The sequence below is a fragment of the Arabidopsis lyrata genome (assembly GCF_000004255.2).
Source record: "Arabidopsis lyrata subsp. lyrata unplaced genomic scaffold ARALYscaffold_1, whole genome shotgun sequence".
Taxonomy (NCBI): Eukaryota; Viridiplantae; Streptophyta; class Magnoliopsida; order Brassicales; family Brassicaceae; genus Arabidopsis; species Arabidopsis lyrata.
The window spans coordinates 29,078,458-29,102,162 of record NW_003302555.1 but is presented as its reverse complement, the minus strand read 5'-3'; the positions used below and the strand labels follow the sequence as shown (position 1 = coordinate 29,102,162).

Here is a 23,705-nt window from a genome sequence, read left to right as displayed (position 1 = left end):
CGTATTCGGCTCTCTGGCAGAATAAAATAAAGATCAAGTTATCCCCGAGTTAATCTAGATATCTGGCTGGTAAAATCACATCATCTGGTGATGGATAATTAAGAGATGTTGTCCCCGAGTAAATCCAGATCTCTGTAGGCTGATAAAACCATATCATCTAGGATTTATGATAATAGAGCAAGCTGATGAAATCGGGGACAAGATCTAGACGCAACAAAGAATTTTCAATCGGGGACAAGATTTGGAGACATCCATTTAATGCAGCCGCTCCCCGTTTCTCAACCGGCGTCTGACTGTAGCTCATTCCCCTGACACATTCCTGACGCAGGCAGAAGGGTAAAATCGTCCAACATCTACCACACAAACATCAAAAGTGGTATGGATGCTAAATTGATTTGCAATGTGGTACATTTGCTAGGATTTTCTATAATTGTGACACATTTGGCAAAATTCCCTTTAATATTTGTCCAAAAACTACATGAATTTTTTCTTTGTAAAAGAAATACACAAACTAATTTTGATTGAAAATAAAAAACACGATCTAGTTTTGTTTTTAATTTATTTCTTTCGTTATAACAGCCGTTAACAACGTTAACTAAATCTTCAAACGGTGTTAAATTAATGGCAAATCTATGTACTGCCGCCTTTGTGGAAGAATCTTGTTGCAAATACAAGGACGTTGAACATTGTTGGGATGACAGGTGATGGTAAATTTGTGTTTTCTCGGGCCGTTCTACGTGATCCTTTTTACATTTTCTACTACAATGTGGAGAAGAATACTATAGTAAGAGTTATAATCCAAGGAATTAGACGTGTTAGTGGTCAAGGAATATACACTTTCTGACTTTCATATCATAGACCACGTAGAAGATTTGAAGCTGATGTGATTAGGATATTCATAAGAATACAAGAGCGCTAAATAGTTTGGCTTCTTGTTTCCATTGCCCAATTTCTTGACAAATTGTGTCATTTCCCACCAATGCTTCTTCTGTTGTTCTTTGTGTCTCACAAAGCTCTTCTTGAGTACTTCTATCTTTTGTTCCATTGTTTTATTTTATTTTTCTGCAAATTTTTCTCTTAAATTAAATTGTATTCTTGATGAATCAACTTTATCTTTGAGAACACCTTGGATTTGTATTGGTTATCTATTTTTTCTTCAATTGTTTGGACTTTCTCTTCACATCTTAATCTCATTTTCTTCCCTCTTCATGTATGTATATTCACATGTTAAAACGGATTGTTACTTATCAAAAAAAAAAAAAAATCATCTTGCATCCTTTACAAGTTACAGTCTACTACCGTCGCAGCTTTTGCCGACAATCATTAGTTCCCGAACAGAGAAACTCCCACCAGCCCATCTCAACAAACACCACATGAAACCCAAAATCCAACTTTAACAAATAAACCGGCCCAGTTAAACCCATTGCTACTTCTGACCATATTCAGAAAGATGTAACACCCTCCTGATATGAGAGGAATTTTCGTGGATTAGTTCGAGTTACGAAGCCCCACAAGCAGCACATTTCGAGGCTTAGAATATAAAAACCTCTGGTGTTGAATGTAACAGAGTGTAATGTTAAAAGAAATAACACAAAACACCAAGCTGATTGATCTAAAAGAATGTGTGGGTATGATCCATGACTTGTATCTAAGTAGAAACATGAGGAGCTTTATAAGATGTAAGAGAGAAATATAAGCAGCATAAGGTAAACTAACTATTAACAATGTTCTTGAGGTTCCCATGTTTCTCTTGCTCTCTCTGTTTGGTTAAAACCAGTTCAAGTGTGTGGCTAGATATATGCAGAGAAGCTAACTTTGGTCATCGGCAAAGAAAACATAACATATAATTAAAGATTGTCCAAACAACATCTTAACATATAACATATGAATAGCCATCAGATTGTTTGCTACTTAGGACCCAAAAAAAAGATGCATTTGATACTAATTAGCCGTTACAACAAAACCCAAAAGAACATAAACCAGAAAGTAATAAGGTTCAAACAGAAAAACAAAACAAAAGCCAAATGCATATCTAAATAGATAGTCTAATCAGAATTAGCCATCATAGAGCTAACCTCATGCAAAACGTCAAGCTTTTGCAACACCAATTTGATCTCATTAGCTTGCACGGACTTAATCTTTTCTTCTATCATCTTCCTCGTCCTTACCGGTACCAAATACCATTTCTCTTTCAAAGTCTCTTCATCAACCCCCGCACCCAAATTCTTAAACGCACCAACAATAAACGACCTCTCGAACCAATCACATTCTACATTCACAACATCAACCTTCAAAGAGTCATCAACCTTAATCTTCTTCGTTGACTTCACAAGAGTAGCATCAACATCACTTCCCCAAATCATATTAGCCAATTCGAAACATTTCTTATCATGATCTTTGGTAAAGTTACCACTTTTCTTTTTCACCACATACTTATTCTTCAAAGACCAGATTTTTTTAACGAACTGATTCACACCCTTCACGTCAAAACTAATTGAATCCTTAAGCTTCTCGAAAAACCCGTTCATGTCATCCGAAACACTCTTACCTGTATCGCTACTGAAGTCGATCATTCCTTGAAGTAACACGATCTCATCTTCTTCACTCCACAATCTCTGAAACGGTGGCTTCTTCGCCGTCTCTGTTTCAGTCTCCGTCTTAGCTCGTTTCACCTCCGTTGATGGTTCTCCTTCACTTTGTCTCTTCTTATTCGGAGAAGAGACAACAACAGCATCAGTAGTCGGCGTTTTGGTCGTAGGCTCTGTTTTAGAGTAAGAAACACTCTCAGTCTCCGACTCGAGCTTTGAATCTGAATTTTCATTGGTGACAACAGGAGCCGAAGCAGTTTTCTTACCGAAATCTTTGGATGATTCGTCTTCCTCCTCAGATGAAGAATCTGATTCTTCTTCTGAGTCACTAGAAGATTCCGGCGGTGGATTTTTAACCGGTTCTGGTTGCATCTTCTTCGCCGTTGTTGATGTTTCCTTCAACGGCTTCTTCGAAGTCGATGCGACGACTTCCAACGGCTTCTTCGCTAGAGATGCGGCTTCCGACGGCTTCTTCACCGGAGATGTGACTCCCGACTGCTTTTTCACCGGAGATGTGACTCCCAACGGTTTCTTCGAAGTTGATGCGACTTCCGAGGATTTCTTCGCCGCTGATGGAGTAACCAAAGTCTGAGATTGCTTCTTCTTCGCCATTGGAATTTTGGAAATGAGACAGACAAATTTGGGAACGAAAGCTTTTAGGATTCTAGGGTTTATTATGGACACTTGGATGGTAAAATATGTCAATTTAAATAATTATTTGAGAAACTAGAACAAAAAGAAAAATTAAAGGAAAAAGTTAATAATGGTACATTTGTGATTGGCTTAATCACTCGGTGGAATTTAAGCAGAGAGTAGTCATTTCGATTGTCTTTTCGAATCTCCCCATGTTTGTTTTGATGATGCTATGCAATTAATTAATTTAACTTTTTTTAGCCGTTAAAAAAGTATCAAAGTTAATTAACTTTTTTGAAAATATTGAGTAAAAATGTAAAATCAGTTAATCAATCGTCTCTTTGATCTCATATTTCCATCTTCTTCTTAATACTATACTAGATTTTAACCCGCGGTACACCGCGGGGCTATATTTTCTTAAAAAAATCAAAATGTAATTTGTTTGATAGATTATTTTGATTGTTAATTTTAGGATTTCACCCGTGGTATACGATCTTTTATAAATATCAACCCAAACCCGTCCCATCATATTACCCGTCCCGTGAAATTAAACATTATTTAGTTATTTTTCTTTTTAATAATACTTTTATTTAAAAGCTATATAATTCAAGTCAATTTAAAAATTTCTTTTAAATGGTTCCCATAAGATATATATACATATATATTAAATTTGTATAGAGTTGAAATAATATTAATATTACAAATTTTTTATATAATTTAAATATTATAAATATTTTTAAAAATATGTAATATATATTTTTTGTTATTGAATAAGAGGATATTATGTGTAAGAAATGTAGAAAATAAGAGTTTAATATTTTTATCATGGAGTCGCAAAAAAAATCTTTTATTTCTATACATGTTATTCATTTATTAATAATAAAAGAAAACAAATCCTTTAAATTAGATATTAACTAAAATAAACGCATCATAATTACTTATTAAGTAACAACCAATAAATTTCACCAAAAAATAGGTAACAACCAATAAATTCTAAACGCAGTAATTAAAGAATGAGATATTAAAAGAAAAAAATCAAATAAGATATAAGAATCTTAAAATAATTGAACATCTAAATAATTTAATTGTTAGTGTCGATTTTAATGCCTTCATTAATGTGGATTTTTTTTTTTACAGAGAAATATTTCTTAAAGATTATCACATTAATGACTCAGAAAATTAAGGAAGATATGAATTTATGATTCTCGAAATCGTATTGGTAATATCTTTAAGTAATATTTTTCAAATTTAAATAATTAATGCCAATGGCATTCATCCGTAAATAAGGTCCAACTCCAGGATTTATTTGCTAAAAGTCATTCAAAAATGTATATATAGATTAGTTATTTTTCTTTTTAATAATACTTTTATTTAAAAGCTATATAATTCAAGTCAATTTAAAAATTTCTTTTAAATGGTTCCCATAAGATATATATACATATATATTAAATTTGTATAGAGTTGAAATAATATTAATATTACAAATTTTTTATATAATTTAAATATTATAAATATTTTTAAAAATATGTAATATATATTTTTTGTTATTGAATAAGAGGATATTATGTGTAAGAAATGTAGAAAATAAGAGTTTAATATTTTATCATGGAGTCGCAAAAAAAATCTTTTATTTCTATACATGTTATTCATTTATTAATAATAAAAGAAAACAAATCCTTTAAATTAGATATTAACTAAAATAAACGCACCATAATTACTTATTAAGTAACAACCAATAAATTTCACCAAAAAATAGGTAACAACCAATAAATTCTAAACGCAGTAATTAAAGAATGAGATATTAAAAAAAAAATATCAAATAAGATATAAGAATCTTAAAATAATTGAACATCTAAATAATTTAATTGTTAGTGTCGATTTTAATGCCTTCATTAATGTGGATTTTTTTTTTTTACAGAGAAATATTTCCTAAAGATTATCACATTAATGACTCAGAAAATTAAGGAAGATATGAATTTATGATTCTCGAAATCGTATTGGTAATATCTTTAAGTAATATTTTTCAAATTTAAATAATTAATGTCAATGGCATTCATCCGTAAATAAGGTCCAACTCCAGGATTTATTTGCTAAAAGTCATTCAAAAATGTATATATAGATGGATTATATTTGAGGGGTTTTCCAAAAGGAAAATACTTGGGGTGAACCTCTCTATTCACCTCTTCTTTTTTTAACCAATAAAATTATGATATGTGATATTATATTTAAATAAAATAATAAACTAAATCTAAAATCAGAAAAACAAGAAAACAAAACTTTTACATAAACTTTTACATATTTACCTCTTATTTTGACGTTAAGTACCTTTTTTAATATAATTTATTTTATAGAGAGATATAGATTAAGGTTGGATGTATATCTTTGTATAAAATAAAAAAATATTTGGGTTTATTATTAGAGATGAGTCTTTTTATTTATCTCTTTTTTCTAACCAATTAAAATACTGATATTTTATTTAATTATTTGTAAAATTTTGTCTGCTACCAAAACGCCGTTACATATCAGTTCGGATTTATAAAGAAGAGTTAGGATATATATTTTATGATTAAACGAAGTCAAATATTGGTTTAGGTTTATAAACGCATTTAGATTTTACAATTAAACAAGTTTAAATATTGGTTTAGGTTTATACAAAACGGTTAGGGTTTAAATTTTATAATTAAACGAGGTTAAATATCGGTTTGGGTTTATAAAGAACGGTTAGGGTTTAGATTTTATAATTAAATGAGGTAAATATCGGTTTGGATTTATAAAGGAGGATTAGGGTTTATATTTTGTAATTAGACGTGATTATATGTCGGTTTGGGTTTATAAAAGATGATTAGGGTTTAGATTTTATAATTAGACTTGATTATATGTCGGTTTAGATTTATAAAAGAAAAGTTAGGGTTTAGATTTTATAAATGAGTTTAATTTTTTTATTTTAAATGACATATTATGATTGGTTAGAGCATCCTCATTGGTAAGTCTCTTAATTTGGAATCCTAAACTAATAAATATTAATATTTTAATATAATTCAATTATCTATTTAAAATTAAATATGTAAAAGAAAATTATACCATTCAAGAGTTGGCATATGTCCATGAAAACTCTTAAAGAAGGATTTATGGGTCCTTAAAGAAGGATTCTTCACCTTCTTTCTCCAAATTTTTAATATTTTATTATTATTTTTGAGAGAAACCCACGGTTAAATCCTCCCGGGATGGTCTTAGAAACTTAAGGTGAATAAAAACTTAAAATTGTTCATAAAATAAATTGTATTAAAAAAAGATGTTTGTAACGTCAACGTTGACGTTAAGTAAATATAGATTTTGTTTCATTTCTTTTTTTTCCTGATTTTAAATTTATTTGTTTATTTTGTTTAAATATAATATGACATGTCATATTTTTATTGGTTAGAAAAAGAAGAAGTGAATAAAGAGATTCACCCCTAGGGGTGAACCCAAGTTTTATTATTTCCAAAATCTCAATTAATTAGTAATGAATATGGTTGATGCAATCATAAACTTGAGTTCCAAGTTCCAACAATTTAAGGAAATGTTTCACTGTGGAGGCTTTATTTTTATATGGGCCGAATCAAAGTTAGCCCAATAGTAATATAGTCAGAGTGGATGGTCCGAAGAATGAGTTTTTTAGAGAGAAAGACTACGCGTTGTTTACTAAAAACATTACTGCATGACATTCTTAAGATCATTAGAGCATCACCAATGGTGAGAGTATCACACTAATATTATATTAATATTTTTATGTTTAATTTATTTAGAAAAATTTATACTAAAACTATACTTCCATTGGTAAGATATTCCTATGAGTTATCAATATCATATTTCTATTTTCTATTAAATTTAATATCTCAACTCTAATATTTTTAAACATATCAAATTATATCTTAAATATAGTCATTCAAACTAAATAATTATATTTAGAGAAATTGTTAAAAATGCCCCTTTTGGTGTGCCCCTTTTCAAAAATGCCCCTTTTAGATGTCCATTTTCAAAAATGCCCCTTTTTAAATCTGAAATTTTTATAAAGTTTTATTAGGTTTATAAGGTACTTATGGATTGTAACTACTACTTGAAGACTCGATCCAAGTATTTATAAGGTTTTATAAGGTGTTTTTAAAGGTTTTACAAGTTATTTTAAAGGATTTTTAAGGTTTTTCAAAGGTTTTACAAGATATTTTAAAGGTTTTTAAAGGTATTTAAAATGCATTTATAAGGTATTTATAAAGTATTTATAAGATTTTAGATACATAAAAATGTAGTTTGTATATGTTTTAATAATGTTACATACATATTTGGGTAAATCTTATATTTTTAAGAGCATTTTTTATAAGGTTTTAAAGAAGAGGCATTTTTGAAAAGTGACATTAAAAAAGGGGCATTTTTGCAAAAGCCCCTTATATTTATTTATAGAAGTGAATAATATAATTATGAATATTAATAATTTTAAAATCAACAATTAAACATAAATTGAATTTTAAATTACATATAAAACCATGATAAAAGATATATAAATTAAACAAAAAATTACATATAAAACCATGATAACATAAATTAAAATGAAAAAAAACATATATCTGAAATCAAAATTATACATTAATCTAAATAATATTTCAAAATAAAAATATAAATTTTTAAATTTTTTAAATTTGTTTTCTAATATAATTCTATGTATTAGTTAAAACAATTTTAATATGGGAGACTCACAAATATGCCCCTTTTTCAATACCCCTTTTCAAAAATGCCCCATTTGGCTGTCTATTTTTAAAAATACCCCTTTTTATATATAAAATGACTAAATTACCTTTCTTTTAATAAAAGATATCACAAATATATAAGGAAATATAACAAAATTAGGTCCACAAAATACAAAATATTTTTTGGCGGGAAAAGTGATCCCGCAATTTTTCCCGCCAAAACACTTGTAAAAACTTGTAAAACCTTTACAATACCTTGTAAAATTTTCACGTAAAAAATTTTCCCGCCAAAACTTTATTTTTGCGGGAAAAGTGATTCCGCAATTTTTTTGGCGCTAAATTTTTGGCAGGAAAAATTTACAAGATATTTTAAAGGTTTTTTACAGGGTATTTATAAGGTTTTACAATGTATTTTAAAAGGTTTTACAACGTATTTATAAGGTATTTATAAGATATTATAAGATTTTACAAGCTATTTTATAAGGTTTTACAAGTTATAAGGTTTTACAAGTTTTTTATAAGGTTTTACAAGTTATAAATACCTTATAAAACCTTATAAGTACCTTGTAAAACCTTTAAAAATACATTGTAAAACCTTACAAAACACTTGTAAATACTCCGTAAAACCTTTAAAATACCTTGTAAATTTTTCCCGCCAAAAAAATTGCGGAATTACTTTTCCTGCAAAAAAAAATTTTTGGCGGGAAAAATTTTTACGGGAAAATTTTACAAGGTATTTGAAAGGTTTTTACAAGTGTTTTGGCGGGAAAATTGCGGGATCACTTTCCCGCCAAAAAATATTTTGAATTTTGTGGACCTAATTTTGTTTCAAATAAGGGTAAAATGGTCATTAAAAATTAAAAGAGGGCAAACTTAAAAATAGACTCTCAATGGGGGCATTTTTGAAAAGGGGTATTGAAAAAGGGGCATTTTTAACAATTTCTCAAAAGAAAATAGATTCATTTTAATATTATATATAGGGACGGACAAAAATCTAATTATATTTTTTCAATTACTATTATAATATATCACAACTTTATTCTAAAATATATAATATATAAGTTTTGTAATAAATAAAATTTAACTTGTACTGTAGTACGAGGAATGATCTAGTTATTTTTGTAAAGCAGTGAAGTACAACAAACATCCAACCGAGTTATGGAAATTAGTTACTTTTAGGATTAATTAGTTGAAATATTATAAATCTTGATTAAATTTGTAATTTAAGTTCATATATAATCAAATAGTCATCCAAAAGCAATAATCATTTTCTTTAATAGTCTTAATACAATTATTATATAGTTATTTAGAAGTAGACAAAGTTACATTATTGTCTTTAGTTTATTGAAAAATTAATCTTTGGCACAACAACAAATATTGCCATGACCTCTAGGACTAGGTTGGCAGAAGCCAATGGTCTCCGGTGGAAAGTCAGGCGGTCCACATTGGCTCTTACAATTTCTATGGCTGTTACACGGACCTCTAAACACGCACTGTGAAGGATGAATAGCATTCTCCCTTACATCTATAATATACCATGATTAAACATAAATTAAAACAAATTAGAAGATGAGAAATATGATTCTTGGTTTTAGATGTGACTAGAAAAAGGATCTTATTACCTTTTGATTGGGAAGTAACTAGGACACAACAAACGAGGAGGGTGACTATTAATCGAAGCTTTGACAATGCCATTTTGTTGGTATGATGTAAAATTAAATGATCAAATTTTTGTTTTATTTTTGGTGTGAAGAAAGTAAAGAGCAAGAACATGGCTATATCTAAGTTTGAAAGCCACTTAAATATCAAAATTGTTTATTGTGTTCATTTGTTGTGTGATTTCTGTCTATATTAAGTGAGGTCAAATCTTTGTAAAAGTAGCAAAATATTTCCTATCAAAAGAAACTATATATATAGTCAAATCTTCAAGTAGTATTGCCGAATCGATTATGTATGATATCGATCTTTTCTTAAAAAGGAAAATCAATACTTTTATAAGACCTGATCTCAAGCCGGTGTTAATATTATTATACCACAAATCTTTGGTTCTTATACCCAGTTTAAATATTAATTATTTATAGAATTAATTACCAATTTTGCCACTTTTCTTAGTGGCGTTTATAGATTTTGCTGTCTAAAATCTTATGTTTTTTTAAACATCTTGCTTTACTTTATTAATATGAAAACAGAGCTTACATAGTTGTGTTTAGGACATACACATACAATCCAGAAATGATCTAAAATCTTATGTATTTGCTATTTTTCAGGATATAAAAGTAAGATTTAACATGTGTTTACCGTTTATATTTGGTCTAGTCGGTTCTATTTGTTTTTAGGGTTTATATTTGTTAGAAAGTATGTATGTTAGAAAAAACAAAAAAAAATCATAAATATGTATATTTTTAAATGTTCAAAAATGGCAAAACCGTAAGATTTTAACAAAAAAATGGCAAATCCGTAAATGCCACTAAAAATGACAAAATCCGTAATAATTCCTTGTTAATTTACAAACTTTTTTATACCCAAAGTTTTAAAAACAAGTTTAATATGGTACAAGAATAATAAAAATTAGGTCCTAATTTATATTTATATAATTTTTTTAACGATGGTCGATCACTCTATTTGCTCATGTTAAAATCGGTCTTGATTAGAAATAAACCACCGGATTTTGTAGATGATGAATATCTTCGGCATGTATGCGAACTTAACAAAGAGATTTATGGCTTGAATTAGGCTACAATGAATTTTGCTATTTCCTAATTTCTTGTGGTTTTGTACTTATGTTGATACCCTTGCATGAACCTTACTATTTTTTAATTCATCAAACGGTTTGTTGAACTTTTAGGTATGATAATTAGTACTCCCTCCTTTTTCTATTAAGTGTCGTTTTGGGAAAGAAGGATTTCTCACTTCATCCATGCTGATTTTAAAATAAAACTACAAAAAGAAAATAAAAATGACTAAAATAATTTAGTAAGAATTAGTGACAATCTAGGTTGCATGGAACAACAAACATTTATATAATATCGGTATTCGCTAGCTCTTTTTAATCTTTTGTCTTTACAACCTTTTTTATATACCTTTACATTATGAAAAATACTAGCATTTTTGTAAAATTCACCATCTTTTTTGGGCAAAATGAATCATCTTTTTAAGTAAACATATATGTTTTGTTTTTGATATAATTAGTATCTCTCTATCTCTGATTCTCTATGTGATTTTTAACAATTATTTTTGTTAAGTAGTGGAGAACAACAAACATATATCCGCTTTGGATAGAAGTGTACTTACTTAAAACACGAGTCATTCTAGACGGTCAAAGAGACCGCAAGCATTGGATCATGGATTTGGAAAAAAATAATCAATTATAGAGAAGTGGCCAAAAATTTATGAAAGGTGGAGGTGGGGAAAAGAGAGCTTGCTTTTTTCTGGTTTGATTCATGGTCCCCATTGGGAAGACTTGTTGATGTTGCGGGGGTAAGATGAGTGATTGACTTGGGAATAAGCCGGAAAATATATGTGGCGGAAGCTTGGAGAACACGTGAAAGAAGACGACATAGAACTGATTGTTTGAATTCGATAGAAGACGTGCTACATTCACAATGACAAAACATGACAGAGCAAAGTGATAAGAGTTCTATGGAGAGGCAAAAATAACATATTTAATGGCATGTTCTCCACCAAAGACACTTGGAACCACATTCGAACTACGTCTAACACAGTGCATGGCTTGGCACAAAGGAGTATGGTTCACTCATGCGACACCGAAATACTCTTTTTGTGTATGGCTAGCGGTTCACAATCGACTTGTTACTGGTGCTCGTATGCTGAAATGGAACAGAGGTGCATCGGGGGCCGGGGTCTGTTTTTTGTGTAAGAGCTGCATCGAAACTAGAGACCATCTCTTCTTCTCTTGCAGTTATACTTCGGAAATCTGGGACTCCTTTGCTCGAGGAGACTATTCAAACAACCGACTGGTCTCAGCTCCTCACCCTAGTCTCGGATCTCCACCTGGATCGAGTGGAGAGCCTTCTGATGAGATATATCTTCCAAGCAGCAATTTACACCATCTGAAGGGAGAGAAACGGGAGACAAAGCCCCAAATTCAGCAGCCAAACTCGTACAATGGATCGACAAACAAGTGAGAAATCAGTTAACCACCACTAGACGGATGAAGGATCGACGATACGAAGCGAGTTTCCAAGGCTGGCTCCAACGTCGAGTTTAAATTTTAGCATCTCAATTTAATCTCTGCTTCTCAATTTATTTCTATTAAACATATGATGCACTAGTTGTGCAAATGTTATTTTTTCTTTGAATTTAATTTAACATTCAATTCAAAAAAAAAAAACAAACGTCCACTTTATATGGTTCAGTCATATATCAACTGAGTTATGGAAAATAATCACTTTTAGATTTAGTTCCTTGAAATACCATAAATATTACTTAAATTTAAAATTTAAGTTCATATATCAAATAATCATTTTCTTTAATATTTTGAATATAATTATTATTTAGTTATTTAGAAGTAGATAAAGTTACATTATTGTCCTTGGTAGTTTATTGAAAGATTATTCTTTGGCACAACAACAAATATTGCCATGGCCTCTAGGACTAGCTTGGCATGAGTAAATGGTAAACGGTGGAAAGTCAGGCGGTCCACATTGAGTCTTACAATCTCTTGGTCTTTTACACGGACCTCTAAAGACGCACGATGAAGGCTGAATAACATTCTCCCTTACATCTATAATATACAAAAAAAAAATATGAGAAATATGATTCTTGATTTTAGATGTGACTAGATAAAGGATCTTATTACCTTTTGATTGGGAAGTAACTAGGACACAACAGATGACGAGGATGACTATTAGTCGAAGCTTTGACAATGCCATTTTGTTGGTATGATGTAAAATTCAGTGATCAAATTTTTTGTATTATTTTTGGTGTGAAGAAAGTAAAGAGCAAGTACATGGCTATATCTAAGTTTGAAAGTCACTTAAATATCGAAATTGTTTATTGTGTTCATTTGTTGTGTGATTTCTGTCTATATTAAGTGAGGTCAAATCTTCGTAAAAGTAGCCAAATATTTCCTATCAAAAGAAACCATATATATGGTCAAATCTTCAAGAACTATTGCCGAATCGTTCGATTTTTTCATAAAAAGGAAAATCTGTTATGAAATGAGTGTAATTCTTAAGATGCAATTCTTATCCTTATTGTGTTATACTTGTTATTACATCTTCTCTACTTGTCATTACACATCTACTACACTCTTTTACTTGGGATTTGTGTTATTCTGCATTAATTCGGCTTGTTCTCTGTTTTGCTTCCCTCACAATTGGCCTATGCAATAACTTGATGTCAATAACACGTCTTGAATTATTTTGCTACATGTAATATGAAAATTAATATCAAATGAAGACGTGCTTCTATTTATCGACAGTATCTTCCATTTCGTACTAGCAGGATTCGAGGTATCCACTTTATTGGGTATAATGCCTTCTGGTGTGGGTTGAAACAAAGAGGGATGGATGATGGTCATCAGAGACCCGCGCTTGGGTCTTCAGAGTTTGCTGCTACAACTCCAATTTCTCTGTTGGAGTTTGCTTCTTCTTCCGGGAAAGCAACTGAGTCGCCATTTAAGCCGTCAACAATCTCGTCAATCTTCTTAAACTGGTATGGCCACTTGCTGTTGTACAGAAACTGCCTCAGATCGAATCTGTTGTCCTCTGGAGAGTAACTCTGCAACCAAAACCCCAATGAGTTTTTTTTTTTATCTCTCTCTCAAGACAGATTCAAATAAGCAAGTACCTCAGCGTGATAAGACGGTGTGAGGACAGTCATTTTGTGTCGATTGATCGAATAATATTTGAAGAAATACTTCACTTTCTCAGCTACTTCTGCTGGGCTTAGCTTTGTTCCCCACTTGTAACATAGATTCTGCAGAATCACAGAAGAGCTTCAGTTTCAGTGTATCATGATTTAGTAACATTTGTGGCTAGCTTTCAGATAATCAAACCTTGAACATAGAAACTGGTCCACAACGGAATATCTTCCTCATCCTTCCATAGACTGAAAGCTCTTCATATGTCATTCCCATGTCGACTTCATCAAGCTGTTTGCAAAACTCAAGATGTCTGAATTGATAACTTCGTTGACTTTATAGCTATAGACTCACAAATATTTTTGTTATTACCTGAGAATAGTCAGAACGAATGGGCTCAAGCTCAGCTGTTGGTGGAGCAGCTTCTATCTCTGCCAAGGATGGATATCCGAGATTCGTTGCAGCCCATTTTAAGAACAACCTCAAATCCATTTTACTGATACTTCCTATGGGATTTATGTCTGCTGAGCTGCAATCATACTGTTTCAATGAAGAGAATGAAAAATATTTATTAACAATCGATGGGATTTGAGATGTAGCAGCAAAAAGAGATTACTCCATTACCTTTGTCAGGTAACCACGAAGCCCTTCATCGACGTTGGAGCTGCCTAGAACAAGGTAAAAGCCTGGTTTGCTATGAACCCAAGGCAAGAGAGACGCTAACATAAATGCTAAAACCATTCTCATCCGGGCTTGAATGTTCTGCAACCCAAGGTTCTCAGCGTTTGATCCTCCATCAACCTAATACACAAAACCAACAACCATTTCCACAATTTGTTTGTTGTTCTTTTCTTCTTTTCTGGATGATCATATTTCGTTTGTTCCAACTGTTTGTCTAGGTAATTTATACTTTACCTTATACCGAGGTCGCTTCCCTGTAACCGTTTGAAATAAAGATAGAACCGCAGAGACAACACCATCTATGCAAACATCAAGATGCCAAGCACCGATCTCATCTGCCAGCTGCTTTGCACGCCTTTTTGTCTCCTCAGAACTGCAAATTTGAGATTTCAATATGGGGAAAAAAAATTTCATGTTTGCTACAAAGCCACAAAGCTGTGACGAAAAATCATATTCTCTTTACTCTTATTAACTAATTTACCTGTTTTCAGAACCCATAAAGACAGTGTAAAATATTCGTTTGGCAAACTCTTTGCTATCAGTAGGAAACTGTCCATTAGCATAATTCCCAATTCGGCTCGCATCAGCTTTTACTTGCTCATCTCCCTTTGCAATCTCTAAACAAGAAAGAAGATATACTCTGAGAGAACTCAATATCATGGAATTTCAACAAGTCAAAACACAGCTCAACATACATAGAAAAAAGTGCCAGTGCACCTTTAACAACAAGTTGGCACATGCAGCCAACAATAGCTGCCACGGAGGAGCTGTCTGCTCCGCCAGAAAGAGGAAGCAGAAATCCTGAAGCACCACTTCTTCTCAAATAGTCCCACATCCAGCAAGCGGGACCAAAGGCTATTTCTTCTTGTGGAGAGTGGTAAATGATCTACATTACTTATGTATATTAGGGTTGAAAATTTTGAATGTTAACTTAAGATCAAATACTTGAGGATGGAGAACCTTCTTCGGACTGCTTAGTGTCATTTTCAGGTTAAAGGACTGTGTCAGCCTACATGGTACGGCTACTGAAGACACTTTAACCTTGCAGCTTGCTTGTTCCTGAAAGCTACTTATAGATCCACGAAGACTAGCAACCTCTCTCGAGACAAATAAGCAAGATGATCCTAAGAACTTTTCATTTATATATCACGAAACAGGAGAAAGCAAAGCCAAAGGGTAACTGTTGGAATACCGCATCAAGATCTATTTGGGAAATGATGACCTCAACGTCCCTCAATGAGAATTGTGAGCCTTGAGCGACAACATCACCGTTTACAACAATGCATGCACATCCATCTGCACTTGGTTAAAAAGGAACAAATCTCACTCAAAATGTAGATAAAATTTACTCAAATATTCTAATTTCAATCCTTTAAGGTTTGTCAAACATACCGTAATATAAGCGGCTACCATCACATCCCTGTTGATTACTGTACATATACACCCCACCACGAGCATGAGTAGCCCCCATGAAAGCATTCAGACGAATATCTAGTTTCCTAAGTTGGTGATGACTCCCACTTGCATTCATAAATACTTCAACCCCATTCAATGCGAGCTCGGCATGAGGAGGAAGTGGACTAAAAAGTTCCTCACAGACTTCAGCTGCAACAGCCCTGGTAAGGAAATATAATTGATACCTTTAAAAATGGCAGAAAAAATCAGTGACGCCGTTGAAGCAGAAGCATTATATCCAAACTCACGTGTCGATAAACTGGATGTAACCATAACCAAAAGGGAGTGATTTCTGATCCAAAGCCTCTGAAATTTCAATTGGGAGCTGAAAGTCCTCTAGCTTTTCTCTCTGCTTCCAAGCCGTGAACCACCGTAGCTCCCTATAGTTTCCATCGTTTGCAAGCCACATTTTCGGTCGAATCATGATGATTCTTCTGTTCATACAGAGAACCTGACAATTATACCGCTCTGCTCCTTTAATAACAGGCATTCCTATGCTGCATAATATTCCATCCGTCCAATCACCAACCAGCAATTCCTTCAAACACTCCCACCTGAAAGAACATATTCACAGGAACATAAGAAAAATGAGTTAAACATGATTCCGAGAACCAAATTCAGAAGCAAAAAAAAAAAATTAATTCCATCATCTAAAGTGATAGTACCAAGTCATTCATCATCGAAATAGAAACTAAAAATAGAAGCATACGAATGAGTGACGGTGTCGAGCTCCAAGAAGTGATCCTCGCAGCCATAGCCAGTGACCTCGAGCTCAGGTCCAAGCCTGATGACAGCACCGGCGGCTTTTGCCTCAGCGATGGAAGTCTTGATATTCTTCATGTTGCTCTCGAATTCCATGGCCCATTGGTTCAAGTTACACGTAGCGACCTTCAACAGCCTCATCTTCGTCGCCGCCCAAATAGAAACACAAGCAGTATAATCTACATCAAGTAGTGTAAGAATCTAACTTTACAGAGGAAAAACAAAACTGAACAAGAAAAACAGCAAAAGAAGCATTGTTGATTCACGATTAAAAAGTTTCTCCATGAGAACAGAATCTGGTTAAATTAGTTAAAGGAACGAACTTTGTACTACTTTGCTTATACTAACGATTCAATTCAATTTTGACAGCCACAACAACACAATCTCTGTATTTTACAAGTTCTTCAAACGATCAGAGTTGCAATAAACTTTTACTAGTAAGAGTTTAAGACAAAGAGCGTCAATTCAATAAGGAAGAACTCGTCAACGCAACACCATTCAATGTGAATCAACTTCCAAAAGAAAGAGAAGGAAAAATTGGAGCTTACGTGAATGTGAGAAGAACCCAGAAGAATCAAAGTCGTGAAACTCAGAGATCGTGAAAATTGAAAAGCTATGAGATTCAAAACTCACAGAGTCCAAGTGATTGTGCTCGTGCAGATGAAATTCGGGCAGAACAGATTCTGACCGACCAAGAAGAACATTCGGTTTGAGAGGAACAATAATAAGAGATTGAGCGTGAAACGACTTCGTTTTACGATTACAAAACCTTAACTAAACGACATCGTTTAAGTTCCCCCTTTTGTCTCGTCTTCTTCATTTTAATATACGACGGCGACGGCGACGACGAAAAGGCGAATTAGTGAGATCGGAGGAGAAAAAATGGATCAATTCTCAGGAGGAGGAGGTAATTGGTCGATGATCCCAAACGTGCAGGCGCAGGGTAACTTCGGTACACCGACCAATCATGACCAGCAACTATTCCTCCAGCAACAACAGTTTCATCTTCAACAACAACAGACGCAGCAGCAACAACAACAATTCCAGCCACAACAACAAGAGATGCAACAATTTCAGCAATTCCAACAACAGCAACACTTCATTCAACAACAGCAATTCCAACAACAACAACGGTTGTTACAATCTCCTCCTCTTCAGACACAGTCGTTGCAATCGCCTCCGCCGCAACAGACGGTGGTTCATACGCCTCAATCTATGATGCATACACCGCAGCAACAACAACAGTTGGTTCAAACTCCGGTGCAGACTCCGCAACAGCATCAGTCTTTAGCTTCTCATTTCCATCTCTATCCGGTAAGAAACAAAAAAACAAATTGATGAAACTGGATTCTGTTGGGGTCTAATTTAGTTAGTAATAATGACGCAGATGGTGGAGAAATTAGCCGATGTGATCGAAAATGGAACCCGAGATCAGAATTCTGATGCACTGGTTTGTTAAAAAATCAAGTCGTCTTTAAGTGGTTTTGAGATTTCTAGGGTTCTTCTTGGATGATGTTGAAATTGTGAATTGTTGCAGGTGACTGAATTGAATAGCCATTTCGATAAGTGTCAACAGTTGTTGAATTCGATTTCAGGATCACTAGGATCTAAAACTATGGTATGATAACATTTTGGATCTCTGTATTGGTTCTGTTTCATCTTTTTGTGCTTATGGATCTCTCACTGTCTCTCTCTCTCTCTCTCTTTGTTTTATAGACTGTTGATGGCCAAAAGCGAAATGTTGAAGAAAGTGAGCAATTGCTTCAACAAAGAAGGTTAGCTAGATTGTTAGTATCATGTTTTATCTCATGAGATTGGTCTTGCTCTTACTTTTTGTGTTGTTAAATCTTTTCTTTTGGTCAGGGATTTGATTGTGGAGTATAGGAAATCTATTGAAGAGATTTTGAAGATGGAGCCTTAGTTCCCATTTTGCTTCTAAGATGTTTTGATTCAGCAATTGTTTTAGCTACTTGGGACCAATAATTGTTATCAATCTTGATTCACATAATAAGGAGAATGTGGTTTTCTTCAAGATAATTCTTTTTCATCAGATTACAAATAGATCACAATGCATCATGTGTTTTGTCTGCATCAAACCAAACAGCCGTGATTTTGATATAAGCCCAGGTAGTTGTTGAACATAGTCAGTGCTTATGTGATTTAGATTGAGATCAGAGTAGAAAAAGCATTGTAACCATTGAAAATTCAACCATTCTTAGATTCCACGCTGATCCTCCAATTATAAAACAAAACACCATTGAAGCCATATCTCATTAGTCTTTTTTAAAATAAAAACACTCACTTGTGTCCTAATAAAACACTCACATATAGAAAGGAACTTGTGGATCATACATAGATTGGGCAGAACACAACTTCACCTTTACCAGTAACTCCAAAGTCTACATTTACTGCATTCAACTCCGGCCATTGAAGGGGCTTTACGAATAAATGCTTTGACCATTTATGTTTCTCGCCATCCTCTAAAACAAGTAATAAAATCAAATTTCTCAGACCTAACGTCAAAGCAAACGATCACAGGTTGCATAGAGCTTGCTGCAGCATAATACAAAACACCATTGACGCATATCCCCTTAAGATAACGGTGAACATAATAATGTCTGAAACATTGGATCATAGTTTGCTTGGTTAAGTTAATATAATGTTGATTGGATCATACCCGATCGCGAAATAGTTTATTGACGCATGTACTTCCCTTGTCACTTTGGGTAAGGTTACATACTGCCCTGTGATGGGATTATAAATAAATAAAAACTGTGTCATTTTTTATCTTACGTTGATAACAGAGCAGTCCGTGGACAGAGCTAAGGATTTGATAGAAAACCGCAATGTTTTCTCTGCATCAAACAAAGTCAAAATCTTTGTCTACAAGACAACTTTTTCTATACTCTTGGCACTTGCAACATAACCAGCGGTTCTCGAGATACATATATGTATTCGAATCCCTCTGATCAACACCAATAGAGAGGTGAATGGAATTTAAAGATTGTTCTCCCATCTCAGCTGGCTTTCTCTAGTCATCTTTCGTGTTGTTGGAAACGCTGTCTGTTGAACACTGCTTCTTACTTACTCTGTTGGTTGTGTAACCTTGGATTAAGCTTGATGGCGGAAAATTCAACCATTCTAGTTAGACTCAACAACTGGGTTCGAAAGAAAATACCCGTCTGTGTGTTATCTCGTATGACAAACATGAAAGTTGTCTTTAAAATTATAAACTAAACAACTGCATCATAACCTGTTAGTATGTAGATGGGAAAGTAAACAGTGCTCTGAGGACTGAGGTTGCATACCTGGAAGAAAGTTTTGAAAAGAGGTTTGTTTCTTGTTCCTAATACTATGTATAAACACCTTATTTTAGATTTTTTTTTTAAAAAAAAAGACAAGCACTTGTATATATGTGAGAGAGCAAGTGCAAAGAGCACTCTGCTTCTCGAAAGCAATAACCCTAACAGCTAAAAAATAAGGAAAAATCTACACACCTGAGCAACTCTGTATTTATGGGTTCTTTCTTGACAAGAGTATTTGAAAAAATGGTTTAAGGCTTCGATAATAGCATTGTGAATTAGCAAGGATTTCAGAAACCCAAAATTATTGTGATTGTAGTTGAGATTTAGATTATAGAACAGATAAATAAGAAAGCACTTTGAATTATTATTGAAAAGGCCCCATATCATATGTTAAAAGAAAACAAGAAAGCATTGCCATACTTCTTGTTCAGAAGCTTCCACCGCGGAGACGGAGAACAAGGTGAAGAGTTGACTCTTTCTGGATGTTGTAATCCGCTAAAGTGCGACCATCTTCAAGTTGCTTCCCGGCAAAGATTAGCCTCTGCTGGTCCGGTGGGATCCCTTCTTTGTCCTGGATCTTTGCCTTCACATTGTCAATGGTATCAGAGCTTTCCACTTCAAGCGTGATGGTCTTTCCCGTCAAAGTCTTGACAAATATCTGCATCCCACCACGAAGACGCAGCACAAGGTGAAGTGTTGACTCCTTTTGGATGTTGTAATCTGCAAGAGTGCGACCATCCTCAAGCTGCTTGCCTGCAAAGATAAGTCTCTGTTGGTCTGTTGGGATCCCTTCCTTGTCTTGTATCTTGGCCTTCACGTTATCGATTGTGTCCGAGCTCTCAACCTCCAAAGTTATCGTCTTTCCGGTTAGGGTCTTGACGAAAATCTGCATCCCACCACGGAGTCTCAGCACGAGATGGAGGGTTGACTCCTTCTGGATGTTGTAATCAGCAAGATCGAGTGCGACCATCTTCGAGTTGCTTGCCTGCAAAGATGAGTCTCTGTTGGTCTGGTGGGATCCCTTCTTTGTCCTGAATCTTGGTCTTCAGGTTATCGATTGTGTCCGAGCTCTCAACTTCCAAAGTTATCGTCTTTCCGGTAAGAGTCTTGACAAAAATCTGCATACCACCACGGAGTCTCAGCACGAGATGGAGGGTCGACTCTTTCTGGATGTTGTAATCAGCAAGAGTGCGACCATCTTCGAGTTGCTTGCCTGCAAAGATGAGTCTCTGTTGGTCTGGTGGGATCCCTTCTTTGTCTTGTATCTTGGCCTTCACGTTATCGATTGTGTCTGAGCTCTCAACTTCCAAAGTTATGGTTTTGCCGGTAAGGGTCTTGACGAAAATCTGCATACCACCTCTCAGACGAAGCACGAGATGGAGAGTTGATTCTTTTTGGATGTTGTAATCTGCAAGCGTTCGACCATCCTCGAGCTGTTTACCAGCGAAGATTAGTCTCTGTTGATCCGGAGGGATTCCTTCCTTGTCTTGGATCTTAGCTTTAACGTTGTCAATGGTGTCTGAACTCTCGACTTCTAGGGTAATGGTTTTACCGGTGAGCGTCTTGATGAATATCTGCATACCACCTCTCAACCTGAGAGCCAAGTGGAGTATTGACTCCTTTTGGATACTGTAATCAGCCAAAGTACGTCCATCATCTAGCAGTTTACCGGAAAAGATGAGCCTTTGCTGGTCTAGAGGAATCCCTTCTATGTCCTGGATCTTTGCCTTGACATTATTGATGGTGTCGGAGCTTTCAACGTCAAGGGTTATGGTCTTTTCTGTTAGAGTCTTTGCGTAGATTTGCATCAACATCTTTACAACGAAAGAAAAGCAAGTAACAAAAGATCAAACGCAAAAATTGAGAGAGGAAGAAGAATTCAAGAAACTTTTGCAGCAAGATTAGGGTTTGCGAGAGATGTAGAATTGAATTATGAATTACAACTATGGTGAAAGGTCTTCTTATATAGAGACGAGAGAGGCTTACCGACTTTGATTATTAAAAGGAAAAGGTAGTCTTTTATTTTTCTTGTTCAATAGGAAAAGGTAAATCAAATATTATACATGGAAAATTGCTTATTCAGATGCTAATTAAAAGAAATAAAAAGGAAAATTGCTAAAAAGGAAAAGAGGAAAAATCTATCGTTGACTTTGGAAGACCGACTTAGCCGGAAGGTTCTAGGCGGTGAAGAATCTTGGTTGATAACGAGATAAGCCCAGGTAGATGTTGAATATAGTCAGTGATTTAGATTGAGAACAGAGTAAAACGAATTGTAACAATGGAAATATAAACTTCAGCTCGTGAGGAATGAGCATGGTCAAAACATGTTTAAAAGTATGTATGAGACTGACCTTTTAATGTCTTCCCTCGTCACAGGGTTCTAAATTTTGCAAAGGTAAGAAAGACATTTGTAAAAGTAAAACACAGTAAAAATAAAAATCATATTTATTCAATAGCTCTTTTAGTGGTTAAAAATAAATTTGGTTTCATGCTTGTAAAAAGCAAAATTTGTATATGTTAACCATTCTCCATAGCTTCATGAAAAAACACACTGACTTTGTGTCCCATCATTTTGAAATCTTTTATTACATAGTCTTGAACAAGTAAGACTGTATAATAACAAGAACATTCCTGTCAGAACCCAAAAGGTGAGTGTAGAATGCCACAATCATCTCCTCATCTCCTAGAGACCCGGGCCACATTGTCATAGGCCTTATTTTTAACATACTGCCTCATTTGGCTTATCTCTCCTTCTAGGGATAAGAACATTGCCCTCATCATCAAGCTCATCTTCCAAGCTACTCTTTATGCTATTTGGAAAGAGAGGAATCTGCGGATCCACTCCGGTAATTCGCGATCTTCGGGCCTCCTTGTAAAGGATATCCAACTCATTATTAGAGCTCGGCTTGATCATTTGTCTCGTGTACGGACTTCTTCTTCTCCGGCACTGTCTCTCCTTGGAACTTGGTTTTCTTTCTTTTAGCTCTCGGGAAATCTATTGTAATTTGTTCTTTGCTTTGCTCTGCCTTTTTTGTGTTTGCAGGGGGCGTTCTCCACTGTTAGGAGCTGCTGTTTTTTGTTTCTGGGCCATGTGGCCGTCATAGTCCACTGGGCTTGTAATGTTGTTATTTTAATGGAAAAAAAAAAAAAAAAAAGACTGTATAATAAAACACTTAATTACATAAGCTTCACATCCTCTACATAGTTTGGGAAGGTGTAAACTCTATACCCTTTAAGAAGTTCAAATCCTGGAATAACAACTCTTACTCTTACCATAGTGTTGCTCTCAAGATTGCCGTAAGAAATGTAGAAGGGATCTTCTTCTCCATATTTTGGGGACAAGACAATTTCCCCTCTACTAGTCACTCCAACAACGAATGCGAACCATACTTAGGTTTACCTCTGGGGTGAACCTTTAAATTCACCCAACAGATTATAGCCAATCGTTTTGTCATGTCATTACTAATACTAGAGAATTAAAAAAAACACACAATTAAAAAAAAAAGAAATCAGAAAATAGATTTAGGGTTTAGGGTTTAGGGTTTAGATTTTACAATTAAAACGAAATTAGATGTCGGTTTTGGTTGCCAAATGAGTGGTTAACGTTTAGATTTTATAATTAAACGAAATTAGATATCGGTTTGGGTTGACAAATGAGTGGTTAGGGTTTAAATTTTACAATTAAAACGAAATTATATATCTGTTTAGGTTTGTGAAATATTTGTTATATCCACCC

The 23,705-nt window shown here is 33.9% G+C and overlaps 3 protein-coding genes and 1 pseudogene across 6 annotated transcripts; 1 reads left to right on the top strand and 3 right to left on the bottom strand.

The window, feature by feature from the left end:
• Positions 1-1,819: 1,819 nt before the first annotated feature.
• LOC9327873 (probable transcription factor At4g00610) lies at positions 1,820-3,537 on the bottom strand. 3 transcript variants are annotated; one of them, XM_021015361.1, is made up of 2 exons: positions 2,549-3,537; positions 1,820-2,269 (listed from the first exon to the last, which is right to left on the bottom strand). In XM_021015361.1, exons 1-2 carry the CDS (start codon positions 3,198-3,200, stop codon positions 2,046-2,048), a joined length of 876 nt encoding a protein of 291 aa, XP_020871020.1. In that variant the 5' UTR covers positions 3,201-3,537; the 3' UTR covers positions 1,820-2,045. The 3 variants fall into 3 exon arrangements, with proteins under 3 accessions (XP_020871020.1, XP_020871017.1, XP_020871018.1); XM_021015358.1 differs by having other exon boundaries at positions 1,820-3,001; positions 3,035-3,461; XM_021015359.1 differs by having other exon boundaries at positions 1,820-2,761; positions 2,855-3,455.
• A 9,743-nt stretch (positions 3,538-13,280) lies between these two features.
• LOC9330549 (glutamine-dependent NAD(+) synthetase) lies at positions 13,281-17,376 on the bottom strand. 2 transcript variants are annotated; one of them, XM_021011985.1, is made up of 14 exons: positions 17,298-17,376; positions 16,612-16,843; positions 16,151-16,456; positions 15,840-16,063; positions 15,640-15,743; positions 15,408-15,542; positions 15,165-15,333; positions 14,929-15,064; positions 14,682-14,820; positions 14,391-14,567; positions 14,139-14,306; positions 13,962-14,057; positions 13,754-13,882; positions 13,281-13,684 (listed from the first exon to the last, which is right to left on the bottom strand). In XM_021011985.1, the coding sequence occupies exons 2-14, from the start codon at positions 16,803-16,805 to the stop codon at positions 13,484-13,486; spliced, it is 2,178 nt and encodes a 725-aa protein (XP_020867644.1). In that variant the 5' UTR covers positions 16,806-16,843; positions 17,298-17,376; the 3' UTR covers positions 13,281-13,483. The 2 variants fall into 2 exon arrangements, with proteins under 2 accessions (XP_020867644.1, XP_020867643.1); XM_021011984.1 differs by having other exon boundaries at positions 17,213-17,343.
• Positions 17,377-17,469: 93 nt separating this feature from the next.
• On the top strand, positions 17,470-18,740 carry LOC9327870 (mediator of RNA polymerase II transcription subunit 9). Its single transcript, XM_021011986.1, has 5 exons — positions 17,470-17,978; positions 18,052-18,114; positions 18,202-18,282; positions 18,381-18,439; positions 18,528-18,740. Exons 1-5 carry the CDS (start codon positions 17,547-17,549, stop codon positions 18,583-18,585), a joined length of 693 nt encoding a protein of 230 aa, XP_020867645.1. The 5' UTR covers positions 17,470-17,546; the 3' UTR covers positions 18,586-18,740.
• Positions 18,741-20,313: 1,573 nt separating this feature from the next.
• LOC9330548 lies at positions 20,314-21,938 on the bottom strand (annotated as a pseudogene).
• Positions 21,939-23,705: the final 1,767 nt, after the last annotated feature.

Excerpts from the sequence above, each read along its gene's own strand:
- LOC9327870 (XM_021011986.1), top strand. The coding sequence starts at position 17,547 with ATGGATCAATTCTCAGGAGGAGGAGGTAATTGGTCGATGATCCCAAAC. Across the intron at positions 18,115-18,201 it reads ATCAGAATTCTGATGCACTG|GTGACTGAATTGAATAGCCA; the intron begins GTTTGTTAAAAA and ends GAATTGTTGCAG. Across the intron at positions 18,440-18,527 it reads CAATTGCTTCAACAAAGAAG|GGATTTGATTGTGGAGTATA; the intron begins GTTAGCTAGATT and ends TCTTTTGGTCAG.
- LOC9327873 (XM_021015358.1), bottom strand. The coding sequence starts at position 3,200 with ATGGCGAAGAAGAAGCAATCTCAGACTTTGGTTACTCCATCAGCGGCG. Across the intron at positions 3,002-3,034 it reads GTCGGAAGCCGCATCTCTAG|CGAAGAAGCCGTTGAAGGAA; the intron begins CGAAGAAGCCGT and ends TCGCATCGACTT.
- LOC9330549 (XM_021011985.1), bottom strand. The coding sequence starts at position 16,805 with ATGAGGCTGTTGAAGGTCGCTACGTGTAACTTGAACCAATGGGCCATG. Across the intron at positions 15,334-15,407 it reads CACTAAGCAGTCCGAAGAAG|ATCATTTACCACTCTCCACA; the intron begins GTTCTCCATCCT and ends TAAGTAATGTAG. Across the intron at positions 14,568-14,681 it reads GGAAGCGACCTCGGTATAAG|GTTGATGGAGGATCAAACGC; the intron begins GTAAAGTATAAA and ends TTTGTGTATTAG.